Source organism: Cheilinus undulatus, linkage group 1, assembly GCF_018320785.1.
Source record: "Cheilinus undulatus linkage group 1, ASM1832078v1, whole genome shotgun sequence".
Lineage (NCBI taxonomy): Eukaryota > Metazoa > Chordata > Actinopteri > Labriformes > Labridae > Cheilinus > Cheilinus undulatus.
This window is the reverse complement of record NC_054865.1, coordinates 48,625,702-48,639,993: the sequence shown is the minus strand read 5'-3', so window position 1 is coordinate 48,639,993 and position 14,292 is coordinate 48,625,702. Positions and strand designations below refer to the sequence as shown.

General features: G+C 38.9%; 1 protein-coding gene across 2 annotated transcripts in view; it reads left to right on the top strand.

The window, feature by feature from the left end:
• Positions 1-14,292, top strand: part of prmt3 (protein arginine methyltransferase 3) — an 83,298-nt gene that overhangs the window by 48,000 nt on the left and 21,006 nt on the right. For both annotated transcript variants that reach the window (XM_041788524.1, XM_041788515.1), the window contains exon 13: positions 2,433-2,519. In XM_041788524.1, coding sequence (XP_041644458.1) covers positions 2,433-2,519 — 87 coding nt within the window. The remainder of the gene's footprint in view (positions 1-2,432; positions 2,520-14,292) is intronic.

The window sequence follows — 14,292 nt, the reverse complement described above, 5'->3', positions numbered from 1 at the left end:
AATAATGTTGAGACTGGAGGAGTCATTTTGTTTAATTCAATTGCATTTTCAATTGATTTTGGGAAACCACTTGAAGCATTAGTTATGTTAAGCTTTGCTTTTGTTTGATTTGTTCTTTGCAAAAAGCATAACATCTGTAAATTTTTACAGTAAACCTAATTTGCAGAGGGGGTTGAATGATTTTGATTGCAGCTGTAACCAACAGCACAGAGCTGATACGAGCTGATACAGTCTCTCACTGACTTTAACTTCAGTGTAAACTTTCAGTTCTTTTCCTATAGCCACAGAGTTGAACCTCAATTTTGTCATGGATTACACCAACCACCGAGCATCTGATACCAAACACTTCTACTGGCCGGACATCTGCCAAACCAATCTGTCAGTCTGATCCTAATTCTAAAGGTTCTTGAAGCTCCAAACAGGAGAAATAGAGTCTGTGGGGTCTAAGCTGTTAGGCTGCAGACAGAGAATGAGAGCATGAGTTAGCTGTGGAGAGAGAGATAGGGCCCTGAAGGTGTATGTGTGCTGATGCTGTAGAGCTGGGTGATTGATCTGTCTAATCCTTGTTTAAGTTCCTCTTTAGGAAACTTCATTACTCTCAGCCCCCTGCGGATAGAGCGGTTTTTACTGGGCTGATGGGAGAGCACACACATTACACAGAGATAAAACAAACGCACACGCACGTAGCCCAAACATCTAAGAGCACAGATACCTTTTCTGAGTCTTTCTCTGCAGGATTTTTCCTCCTCTCGTCCCTCATATGTTTCTCCGCCTGTTTGCTAAGCAGGCCTTACGTTTCCTCCATCCATCTGTGGATGTGATGAATGAGAGCAGAAGTTGATATAATGGAATTTGAATCCTCTAATCGATAGTTTCTCCCCTCCAGTGACAAATAGACAGCCCCTCTGCCCAAATTACACAGACTCTCATCTATCGCCTCCCGTTGATACGATCCAATAACATTCCATTAAGGCTGGCTGCTATTCCGTAAAATTGAGAGTCCTTTCATGGAATTATAAATTCCTGCTTTACAGATGAGTTTTTTCTATGTGAGAGCAGATAGGAATGTTTAACTAGAGGTTTCTTTAACTTTCAGTCATTAGAGGCTGTGTTTAACCCTTGTGTTTAGGGTAATTCTGTTGATAGGTAAGAAAGTCATTGTGCTAGTATGTTATTCTAATTAGTCTCCATAGAAGTAACTGAGGTAGATTAAAGCTGCAGACGGTGCATTTGCAGGTTGAGAACAACAGCAAGGTTAGCCAAACTTATCTGGAAGAGAAAAAAGGGACGGTGAAGCTGTGAATACAATTTTCAGCCTCCAACATAGAAATGAAGCAGACTTTGGCCTCAGGGTAAAATCTTCCAGTCACAAGATGATGGGACAGAGCATAATCAAGGTTTTATTTATGTTTATTTATTTAAAAAATGTAACTTAACTGTGATAGTCAGTTACAGAGTTTCTGTTATAGATTCTCATTCAGCTGCATGACACTGCAGTTAAATTTTATTGGACAGAAGCAAAAGGCCACATGTCTGATAATTCTGAGTTTTGTGCTGCATGAAACATTAAAATTGTCTGTTTTACTGTCATTTGTGGGATATAGATACATTTAATAATGAGCATACAATGATAAAACAAGGGACTAGGGAGCTTCTTAGAACTAGAAGTATTAGTTAAAAAGAGAGTCCTCTTTGCTGATGAGTGTGAATGTAGAAAAATATCAGAAACCAACCAAGGTGTCTGCAAAAAGTTTGTGAAGTTTTATTATGCAGGCATGTTCTTTAAACAGAGCATGATTAAACCCAAGGTTTTGTTTTAATCGTCTTAGCATCTTTTTTTACCTCCGCCAAGGAGGTTATGTGATCAGCAGGGTTTGTTGGTTAGTTTGTTTGCTAGTTTGTTAGCAACATAACTCAAAAAATTCTGAACGGATTTGGATGCCATTTTCAGGAAATGTCAGAAATGACATAAGGAAGATGTGATTAGATAATGGGAGTGATCCAGATCACCATCTGGATCCAGGAATTTTTTAAAGGATTCTTTTCTATTGGGAGATAGGGCTGATGGTGGAGGTCTGCGCTCTCTGAGTGCTTTGCTAGTTTGTTGACTGATCTGAGTTTATCTTGTCATCAGTGTTAATCATTTTTTAATCGTTTTGTCAAAAAGAGAGTAAGTAATCATTTAATTTAGATTATCAAATGCTTCTTAGGGTCTTATGTATATCTCTTTCAGTCTTTTACCCTTCAAGTCCCTTTGAACTCTATCAGCATTCACCTTTTTAGGTCTTATTGTGTATTTTAGCTTACACTTACTGTTGTTGTCTTTGTCACTGTGTTTTTATCTGTGTTTTTATGTACAAGCTGCTCTGAACCAATTGTCCCTTGAGGGATTAATAAAGTTGTTGAATTGAATTGTTTTTGTCTGTCCATAGACGATCGACTGTAACAGAGTCTGTCTGTCAGAGTTGGAGTTTACGTCAGATTTCTGCCTGAAGATCACAAACACCACTGACTTCACAGTGAGTACAGACATCCACACGCTATCTACTCACACATGAAGACTTTCACAATGCTGTTAACAAGTTTAAAGACTTTTTAAGCTAATTTAGTTTTATTTTGTCTCCAGTTATTTTGTGTGAAAGCATGCGTTATCCTAATGAGGGATTCTCATTAAAATGACACTATAGTAGGGCAATTTAGGGTAAAAAAAGAGAGTATATAATCAGAAGTAGAGGGGGTAATATTAAAGATTTTCTAAGAGTTAGGAAATACTGAGTTATTCTGTTAGACTGTCAAGTGAAACAGCCTTTGAAAGAAGAACTTGCTTTAAGATGAGGTTGGTGTAAGTTTACAAAATCCGACTAGCTGATTGCCTGGCAGCAAGGGAAATGTGAAGTCTTTTGCTTAAGACAGACTGAACCAAGTCCATCAGAAATATTGGTAACACTTTATTTTAGTGGGCTCTAAATACCAAGTAACAATAGAGTCTTTTATTTGTCATAGGTTTAATTACCTAGTCATTTCTCAACAATAAGGTCGTGATTACCAAGTAAAACTTTGCGTTTTACAAACAATAACTTCGAGTTGTGGTAATATTGCAGAAGTATGTACCTAGTAATGATGTTATTGATTAACAAGGAATTTCTGATATACTGTGGCAGTTCTTTGTAATTAGGTGGCATTTAAGTGAACAATTTTTATGAAATAAGATGATAGTTTTCTATATAAGCTGCTTGATAACTTCAAGGTAATTTCTTTATTTTGGCCCACTAATTTAGAATGAGTCCTTCCTAAATAAAATTACTTTTTTTTTGTAATTTCTGAATGCCTTCATTCATAATTTCTTCAAAATTTCCTTCATTCTTCATAAGGATTTTGTAGGTAATTTCTACATATCATCCCATGAAATGAAAGTAAACCCTTCCTCCAAAATGAACAGGTAATTTCTGTGTAATTTTAAAAAAATGGCCTTGTGTTAAGTTAAGTTAAAGGCCCATTTCCCTTTAAGTAACTTGACGTAGTCAACTTATGTTGAAGAAATTACATGGAATTTTAGGAATGACTATGCAATTAACACATTAACACAAGGTAAATGCTTCTTCAATATTACCACATTTTAAAGTTATTACATGGTAAAATGCCAACTTATTTCTAGGCAACTTTTTCTGGAGAAATTACTAGATACTTACACTTATTATTATGAAATTACAGTGTAATTAAAATGAAAACAAAACAAAAAAAACCTAAAATTGATAGGTAGTTAGGGCCCACTAGAATTAAGTGTTATTTAGATATTTTTTTTAATTATTCACATATCTCCTGAACAAACAAAAGAAATAAAATACTTTGCTAATTCTTGAAAATTCTTTCCAGAACTCGTTAAGAGCAGAATATACTGTTACTTTTTTTGTTTGTTTGTTTTTTGGTTTTTTTTTTACCTTGAATATACAACTTTTAATCGGCAGTCAATCAGCTTAATAGTTGATGCTTCTTTGTTTGCTTGCCTGCTTTTTAATCAGCCTTTAGATGAATTGTACATTAGTTTTATATGATATACCAAGTCCATTCTCTGTATAATGTATTAAGGCTACAAACAAAATGATGTGAAAGAAAACTTTGCACATCCTCCATCTCCACCTGTCATTTATCACAAATATGGGTTGAAAGGAATGAGGCAGTACGAACAGCAGCGGCATCATTCAGCTCGTGTTGATGGATGATGTTTCTAAATTTAAGAGGATGTCCGTCAGTCGGATATTTAATAGAGTTTCAAATCGAATCAGAGCAGAGAGGCTAATGTGACTTTGGATTACATGTCATACAACATGGTGAATGTTCACAGCCTGCTTGACCTGTCAGTGTGTCAAATACCAAACACAATCACAAGACAACTCTCACCCTGAGGGCGCGTATACAGACGGGATTAAATCTGTCTTTTAAAGGTTACTCCTGATGTTTTATTCTTTCCAGCTTGTTCAACTTTTATCAGAGTCAGTGGAGAGTAAATTGAATAACTTTGTGAAGTCATCAGTGAGCTGTTAGAGTTATTCAGCTGATTGTTTCTGACCTCAAGGCTCAAATCTCTGAACTGTTAGGGAACAAACTCACAGGAGGAGTTGGAGAACAGTTCTGCCCTGGATAAATCTAATTTTCTTCATGCCTTTAAGCTCGTCACATAAAGCTCCTTTACTCCTGAGAAGTGTTGAAGCAGTTGCTGTTGAGCCTGAGAATTACCCAGAGTAACTGGAACAATGTTCCTGGAAGTCTCGCTGACCTTGACTTTTTGGTATACTGTTTAAATTAAACATAACTGCCAGATAATGACACTTTTTAAAAATACTCTGCATATGTGTTCCATTTTTAGTATTATATAATTCTTTAAGGCAGAAGATGAAATTTAGCAACTATGCCTATTTCAGCATGGTCACACTGAGATGTGCGCTGTACTCTTTCAAGAAGTTGTTTACAGTCATGTGATTCTGATGACACAGGAATGTCCTTTGGGGGTCAGGAAGGGAGGGACAGCCATTAGGAATGAATGGGAACAGAGGAAAGTTAGTACTTAACAGCTCTAAATGGACCTCTACGCTGCAATTATTGAGCTCTACACTTTACAAAAAAGCATTATTTAGCATCGTCTAACCAGATGAAGGGAGACAAAAGTCTAGAGGAGTCTTGTACTGAGCTAAGAGGCTAGCTGTGCCCTTTACCATCTAAAAACCCTATTTTAGTAACAAACATGCTTTAAATTTAAATGATGATTTACTACCAACTGTGTAAACCTCCTGGGGTACGAGACTGAGAAATGTGGTGCTGTTCATGAACGAGTATGTTCTACAAAATAGCTCTCAATGCTTTGTCATTATTTGATCCACATTTAAAAAGACAAACTGTTAAAAGATGAGGAGCCATTTGGGAGCCAAACATCCAGGTCTACTGAGCTGAGCAAAATGATCTGGATCCCTTAGAAGAGATGGATTTCCCCTCTTGCTTTGTGGCCTCAGACAGAGGTTTTTAAATCCATGCTTTTTTCCTGAATATTTCACTACTTCAGGGACACAAAAGTAGTTTAAGAGTAGAGAATGTTTTTGTTTTTGCACTTTTAGTGCTTGGCATGGTTATAAACAGCTTAAAACATGGCCTATTTGATAGCGTTTCTCTAAACAGAAATTGCATCTTGCCCCCCAAAGGGAGTTTGCTGCTGCGTGATGTTATCTGCAAAGAATCGGTAAACTTAAACAAAGTTACCTTTTTTTTGTGCAGACATAACCCTAAAATTACAAACCCAACCATGTGCATCAAACAGGCTTGTGTGCATACCAGCTGATAGTGTTGTTGAAACATAATTTCCAAAGAAACGCCTAAAATGCTGGTATTTCATGTGCCTTTTTAACATTGGGCATGATTGTTCCGTGACTTGCCCACTTGCTCCTCCCTCTCCTCTAACCTAAGTGGTCTGCTTTCACCTTGTTGACATTATTCCGTGCTTGAGCACACTTACCTATGTACACAGTATGATACAGTCGGTGGCAGCATATGCATAGTTGGGTCCACCAGAAAGAAGAAGATGAGATAACCATGGCTACCTCTTGGATTAACATTTGTTTATGCTTCATGCAGACGGTTGAGGCCATACTGCAAGCTGCTATGGATGTTTATATTATTTTTAAGATGCCAGCAACGACTGCTCTTCTACTTCCGCATCTACGGTTAAACTGAGAGGATGAAACAGGCCACTGCTACACAGATATGACCATTTTGAAGAGAGGGGAGACATTTAAAATAAGATTTTTAATAACTCACTGATGAGTACCCGGTATTTGGGCCCAGTTGCGTTCACATCTCCAGGGTGCAGTGCCCAAATCCTTACAAACCATGCCTAAGACCACCTCAAAGGGACTCAGCTCGCTTGCATTGACAATAACCAAATGGAACTGGACTGGGGTCAAGTGTAGTTGAATCTATAGCCAAGTCCCTAATGTGAAGCCACCCTAAAATACTTCACTCATACAATGGATTTTTAATGAGCACAGGCAATAAACCATTCTTTTTAACCAACACATCATTTGATAGATTGAACTAGGTCTGAAATATCTTGAAAAAATATCTTGTTGTGATAATTTTGACTGATATTGACATTTTTATATGATATTTTTTATTGAAGGGAATTGTCATTTTTATGCATTTGTCATTTTTTAAGAAGAAAAACGTACAAAAACAGGAAAACTACGACTTTTTAGTGAATCATTCTAAAAACAGTATTGACACTTGGATTTTTGCTTGATCTATAGAGAAAGACATCTTTGCAGCAAGCACATTAAACTGTTCGTTTTTTTTTTTTTTTTTTTTTTTTTTTACACATTTCAAGCTGAAGAAATCGCACCGTCTGCGATTTGAAAATTGCATAGCAATTTAATCTAAATTGTGATTTATTGCCCTGCCTTAGTTGGAACCAACTTGTCTTTCAGAAGGAGTTTGGCAAGTCCAAAGCTACTGCCCACTTTTTTTTATGAATATTGTCCAAGAACGATTAATAAAAGACAATCAGAACATTATTTTTATTACACATAAGAAAGCAAAGACAACAGATACACCAATTTGTCCACTAGGGGCACCAAAACCTACACATATTGAAAGTTCCCCACCAGATCTTTAATCGACACTATTTCTATGACAGACATAAATAATGGTTTCTGTGTCGGACGTTACATGACTCGTCTAAAACCTGCCTGAGCCTTTGAGCCGTGCTGTAGGTCAGCCTGACCAATGACTGCAACATAAAATGTGTGTCCTCACTGAGGGTCAGCCACAGGCACCAAAGCATGGACAATAGTTTATGATTCTATTTGGTGAGGTGCCTGTGGCCACCTTCATACCCTACTCCAGCCCCCCCTCTCCATCTTCTCTGAACTTCCTGGAGTGTCTGAGCCACCTTTTTCTCTCTGCGATGGTGAACAGCCACACTGCTGCAGCCTCTGTCGCTCTGGACTCTGAGAAGTGGTCTTTGAGGGAAAAAGTGCATTGTGTTGGAGCAGTTTTGTGTTGTGCTGCAGTGTTACTGCACTGTCTGGTGTATTGGTTTAATGGATAATCAATAGGTGGTTATTATCTGGCTTGTGCTCCCTGGGTGAGGCCACTGAATTTAATGGGATTTGTAAACATCCTCTCATTTTTCCTGTCTTTTCTGCTCTGTAATTGAAAACATCCGGTTTCTATTTCTGGGATGTAAGTCCAGTCATGTTAGGAGTACACAACCACAAAACGGACGGTTGGATCTTAGAGTATGGAGGTGCATTTTTCCATTTTCATTATATTTTTTTATAGGTGTTTCCGGACACGATTTCTTGCTCCCTGCTATTTCACGCTTCTGATCATCCTCTCTCTCCCTCCTCATATACACAAGCATACACATAAATATATGATTTAGCATTCAGCCAAGCAATAATGCTAGTTTTATCTATGTTTTTATGACTTTTGTAATGCAGGTATTCTGCATAGAATGTATCAGTCGTGCTTGTGGTGTCTTGCCTCCAGCCTGCTTGTCCCAGGATTTACAGATGGATTATTGACCTGCTGGAGCAAGGTGTTGTTACCATAAAGATACTGATCTGCAGTCAGTATCAGCTGCAGCTGCTCAGTAGTAGTTAAGGTTAGGATGTGTGAAGGGTAAACCGCTCCTGGACCAGTGCTGGGGGATTGGTGAGGGGGAGCTGCTGCGCCTCCCGTCCTGTGATGGAGCGCCTGCTTTTGTTCTCCCGTCGACAGTCCATTCATCAGCCAGCCTGCCTAACCTTGCATTAAATGAACAGCACAACCCCTGCGTCTGCGCCGTTCACGCACAAGACAAATCCTCTCACTCTTTCCTTTTTTATTACCCTCTCCCTCGCCTTTCTTTTACATCTCACATCCTCTGTGCCTTGTGTACAACATGCCTTTCTTTGCAAACTGTAAATGCACATACAGGATGTATGAATGGGCTGAAACTTTCATTTAAACTTGGACCTGAAATTCTACTGGGCATTTTTTATCCTTGTGTTATTTTGGTGTTGCTCCCACAGCTCCATGATCCATTTACGTGAACTGTGGAGCAGCGAGCAGAAATGTCTCATCCCCTCCTCATGATGTATGCTGATGGTGTGGCAGCAGAGAACAAGTTTCTGTCTGTAATTAATTTTACACTGCTGCTGATGTAGCTACTGTAGCGCTACAAGAGAAGAAGTCTCTGCAATCCATCTCTAGGCTGCTTTCCATCAAATTTAAATTATGTGTGTGGGGGGGGTGGCCTGCTGGACTGACAGGGCAGGCACTCGTCAACTTCAAGGACGATTTTCAGCACATTAAGAAGGGAAATTGTTCATGGAAATCCTCTCCAAGTCAGAACTTTGTCTTCAGTGTTTATCAGTCAATGATTGGGTTTCTGCTGACTATCAGCAAGAATCAGGTTGGCAGGCTTGTTTTAGTCGACTGTCAAGAAACGCCCAGAATTCAATTTCTGGTGGTTTCAGAAACTTATCGGCCTGATATCGGTATCGGCAGATATCAAAATGTCTTTTTATTTCGGCTGTGAATATCAGCATATATCAACTGTAAAATTTGTCCATAAATACTAATAAATTAGTGTTAGTTTTAGGCTGGACCAACAGACCGATGTAAGCTGAGATCTTTTTCTTTATTCATCTTCATTCTTTAAACTTTAAAGTGTGTTTAAAAAAAATAAAGGTTGTTTCTTTTTTCATCCTTAAACCTTGAAATGTCTTAAAAGAATGAAATTTTTAGTTATGTAAAACATCTTAAAATATCGGTATCAATATGGGTGTCGGCTAAAATAAATCTGTAAATGTCGGCATATTAACCTGACACGCCAGATGGATTTGTTTCACACACAACTGGAAAACCTTCGATATACAGCGTTTGGGAAAGGGCAAAGCCTTTGAAAAAACTTGGAGGGTGATTGGATGAACGGTCTGTCTGTCACATCTTTACGGGCCAATCAGAGCAACAAAACACATGACTTTTTCGCCGCTACCGAGGTACTAGTGTGCAGCTACCGAGGAATAAACTCTATATAGAACCGTATAACGTAACCATGACGACTGTAGACATGTCAGTACGTGACTTTTGTCGTTTTTAAAGAAAATAACTCACTGCTATTCTTTGTTCTTCGTCAAGAAATGTCATCAAGTTCTGCTAGAACTGGCGCTTTAGCCACATCCACACTACTGTCTTTCACCATAACGGCACCGGCCTCTTGTTGCTGCTTGCTTATGTCACAACTCGCCTGAAAGTACTGCCCCTCGTCCTGTCGCTTTGTAACCGGGCCCAAACGGTTCAGACGGGAGCTTTGCAAGATGGATTCACCAGTGAGAAACAAGGAAACAGGCGGATCCATCTGCTTTGCAAGGTTTTCGGCATATCGGATATCGGCAAAAATCCAATATCATGCATCCCTAGTCCAAAACAAATTTCACATACAAGAAAAATCAAAAAGTTCCCCAGGGCTGTGTTGCAGAAATTCAGAAGCCAGACTTGCATTGGCTGCCAAAAACTGTTAAGTATCTCACTCACCTACGAAGGTTTATAAAATATATAATGCAATCTACTTTTTGGATGCAACTTCTTAAAATGGTACAATATTTGATTTTTTTTACAACTGATACTTTTAAAAAAGTTCCAAAGCTGTTAAAAACAGCATAGATTTACACAAGTTGTTTTTTTTTTTACATTTAGCTTAATATGTGAACATTTAAAGGAACCCTGCATGATCAGACAAGTTCATCTTGTTGGATAGATATTTCTACCTCTCATGTATATTGAACTGAAAAAACTCACTAGATATCTGCATTTTGAGTAGGTTTGAGTTTATAAACTCACCAGGAGGCCACCATGTTTTGGTCCACACTGGTACTTTGACGTCACTATCGCTCCTCGCCGTTGCTATGCAGTAACCGTTTTTCCAGACTGGCAGTATGTTTTGCTGCTGGCAGCTGTTGCTGACATGAGTTTGCTGCATGTTGGCTTTGTCTCCCTGCTGTCAAAGCTCTGTCATTCCTCCTAAGTTTTACCTCAGTAAACCTCCCTACAAGTGACTCGATTCAGTGTATAGTGGAAGTGTACGAAGGGAGTTTCTCCAAAGAAGTGCTAAAGTGGGCTTTTACTTTGAAAAGCTAAAACCGGAAGTGTTCTTGTACAGGGTTAATCTTTACCTGCAATATTTTGAACCGTGTGGAAACAGAAAGCTTCATAAATAATAGAAGTTTGTAAAACAACTTTATCAAACAGACACATTATAGCACATGGCCTTCATCTGGTTCGTCAAGAAACAGATTTCAAACATATTCTACCAGTGTGGATGTAAATATTTGCCACAACAGGGTAAAAATGGCTCTGTATTGATCATTTTCCTGACTAGTTTGACGGATAACTGCTCGTGGTACAAATAAAAATAGAAGAGACCTCAAACCTTAAAATTCTCTGCACGTGAGACGTGCTGTATCTCTGAGATGCAGCCCTAACACTGCCTGCCAGTCTGAAACAGCGGTTACATGGCAGCCTCCTGGTGAGTTTATAAACTCAAATTACTCAGAATGCAGATATCTAGTGGGTTTTTTAGATCAATATACATATGAGAGATACAAATATCTATCCAACAAGAGGAACTTGTCTGATCATGCAGGGTTCCTTTTAAGAGATGAAGCCTATGAAGAGTTGAACCTGTCACTATAATTACACTACCTTGGCATTGAGTATCTGCCAATGTAGATCTCAGTCCAGTGCCAGTGTTAAATTAGCAACCTATTCTTCTAACTGTGATGATGAAACTGCAAATCGTTATGTGCTATGCAGAATCATATCTCCCCAATTTTGTAAGACAACTTTAAATAAATGAAATCATAAAAACCTGAATTTTCAAAATGATCCCCACAATCAGTGTACCACTTTAATATAATCACTCGCCCTCTGCTGTCACAGTGAACCCTCATTTAGCTGCACCATGGGTGCACCGTAGCCAAAGCTATGGCTACTATGTTGTCCACTGCCTTTTCATATGACAAGCAAATAGTAACCAAATAGTCATGCACTTTACCAAATAATAAAGCGTTAATTTAATGGCATTTTGTCTCTGGCGTGTGATCTGTGCAGGACAGTCTTGCTACAGACTGTTCATCTGTGACGCCTTCTCTTTTTCAAAATAGAATTGATGTAATTTGCCAGTACAACATGTTTTCAGCTTTATTTTTAGTGTCTTTTTTTTTACTTTATTCATAAACAAAGTCAGGAAGTTGCATTCATGAAATAGCCCCATTACAAACATTACAGACTAAATAGGAATAAAACTAAGTAAAAACCTGTTTTAGAGGTAGTGACACAAACGTTAGCTTGCTTTAGCTACGTTATCTTAGCTAACAAAGCTAACATAGCTATGGTGGCTCTGTAATTAACAGTACTTCATAAGCCAATGTAGCTAAGTTAGCTCTAGCAACATGTGCTTTAGCAGATATAGCAAAAGCTAACTTAGCTATGTACATAATGTAGATACGTAGATTACGTAGCTGCTTTATGAGCTTTAGCTACATCTGTCACATAGCTACATTAGTTGCATAGCTCCGTCATCTAGGTAGCTTACACAGCTAGGGGACCTACATAAGCTGTGCTATGTTCTGACTGATTACTCAGCTTTATTAAATGTTTTGTCTTCAGGTTTTACAGGTCAGATTTTTAACTTTAAACTTGTGGTATCCTACATTTTTATTTCTAATGTTTTTACTGTTAATTTCTGTCCTGAGATGTACAGTGTCTCAGATGAACAGTCTGTGAGAGTGGCCACCAGAGATGAACGTTCTGCAGCCAGACCTCTCTTGATCTGTGCAAGTACTGAGCATATGGCCTGTTGCATTCCTTTATGTGCTAGCCTTAGGGCTCCAGGTATCTGCAGCTAAGCTTGGCACTTGTACACCCTTTAATTCTGATGCCATAAGTTCTCATGCAGTCGTGTATGAGAACAGGTTCCAACAATTTTTCACTTTAAGATCACCTCTGGGAGTTTGTCCTATCTTTGCAAAGAAACTTAACTGCTTTGCAACATTTAATTTTGTTTCCTTTTTAATTTTGCCTACCTTCTTTATTTTCTGAAACTTTTGTTTACTAAATTAGAAACTATGATCCCAATATCCCCAAAAAGTACAGACAATCTTGGGTCACTTCCATAGAGCATGGATTTAAACTGTCTTCAGCTGTTCCTGTAGAATTCAGAGGGGTTTTTTTATGTCTGAGAGTTATCATGAGTCACAGATCAGAGGTGTGCTGCAGCTGATGGTGAGTCCTCCTCCTCGCTGGAGTGGCAGCAGTCGTGTGGAGGCTGAGAGCAGAGATGGAGGAGGTGGAAGGGGGAGGAATTCACACCAACGTGCCCGTGAGGTGGTCGTGCTTGAAGCCTCCACGCCTGGATAAACCCCATCAAAAGCGCATTAGCCCTCTCCTCTCCCGCCCCCTCTTTCCCTCCCCCTCAATGCCCCTCCCTTTCCCTCTCCTTTACCCCCCCTCCCTTCCCACGTCCCCCCACCTTCGTATAATAGTATCTGGCTGGGCCACGCGGCTCGCTGACACACAGCCGGGCGAAAGGGGAGCGATGATGAATTGCTCCCTGTTGGTGTTATCCATGATGATAATTATTAATTTTCCCCCTGCTCCTCCCGGAGAATGGGGGCCGGAGAGCTGCAGTGTTGCGGGGCCTCCTCCACGGGCCGTCATGGAGCCCACTGTCATCACTTATCACAGACAGAGCCGGGGCCCAAGGCTAAACGCTGATGAAAATGAAAAGCATTCTGATTTGTCCTGTTTTTGTGCGTGGGTGTGCATATGGGCCTCCATGTTTTACATTAACCCTTACTACTCCTTGGGCTTTCCTCTGTGTGTCTTCTCCCCTTTACCCTCCCTCCTTTCTTCCTCAGAGGCCTGATCCTGACACTAACTCCAGAAGTTCATTGATATATCAGAAGAGGACAGTTAACATGATCTTAATATACATAATAAAATAATTTGAATTTCGTTGAGTGTCTCTTTAGATCCCAATTAAAATCTGTCTGCATTAAAGACCCATTGATTTTTTTTAAATCCAGCTTATTTTTGCCAGTTTTTCCAGGGTCTTTGTCCCAAGCTTTGACACTGCGTGTTACTCGAAATCTCAAAAAAGCAAGACGGGACAGTCACTGCTTAATTTATCAATATTTTCATTCTTAAAAGGAATTGTGCATGTCAAAGCGCTCTATATACTTTAAAAATGAGAGAATCATCACAAACCCTGTCATGTTTTTGGAAATTTTTGTTCCTATTTTACCTAATTGTTGGGGTTATGGAGGACATTTTGGGTTTCATTTGATTTAGCCCCTTTTTAAAGCTCTCTATCCTAACCTTATTTTAGCAAAGAGGCTCTGATAACCTGCTCTAGACTTCATTTGTGAGACCAGTCAGCAGAGTTATTTTTAATGTGTAGCTCAGGGCTGTTAAATTAGTTTAGAATAAGGTCCACTCCCTGAAAAGGCATCTATAGGAAGGGCAAGTGCCGTGGAAAAGTATTTGTCCCCTTCCTTATTTATTTTCTTTTTCTTAAAGTTTTGCATATTTGTCACACTTAAATGTTTCAGATCACCTAACTATTTTTGCTATTTGATAAAGATATTGAGTGAATAAAAAAAGTCAGTTTTTTAAATGATGGTTTCAGTTATTATGGAGAAAAAAAACAATCCATATCTAGCTGGCCCTATGTGAAAAACTCATTCCCCCTAAACCTAATAA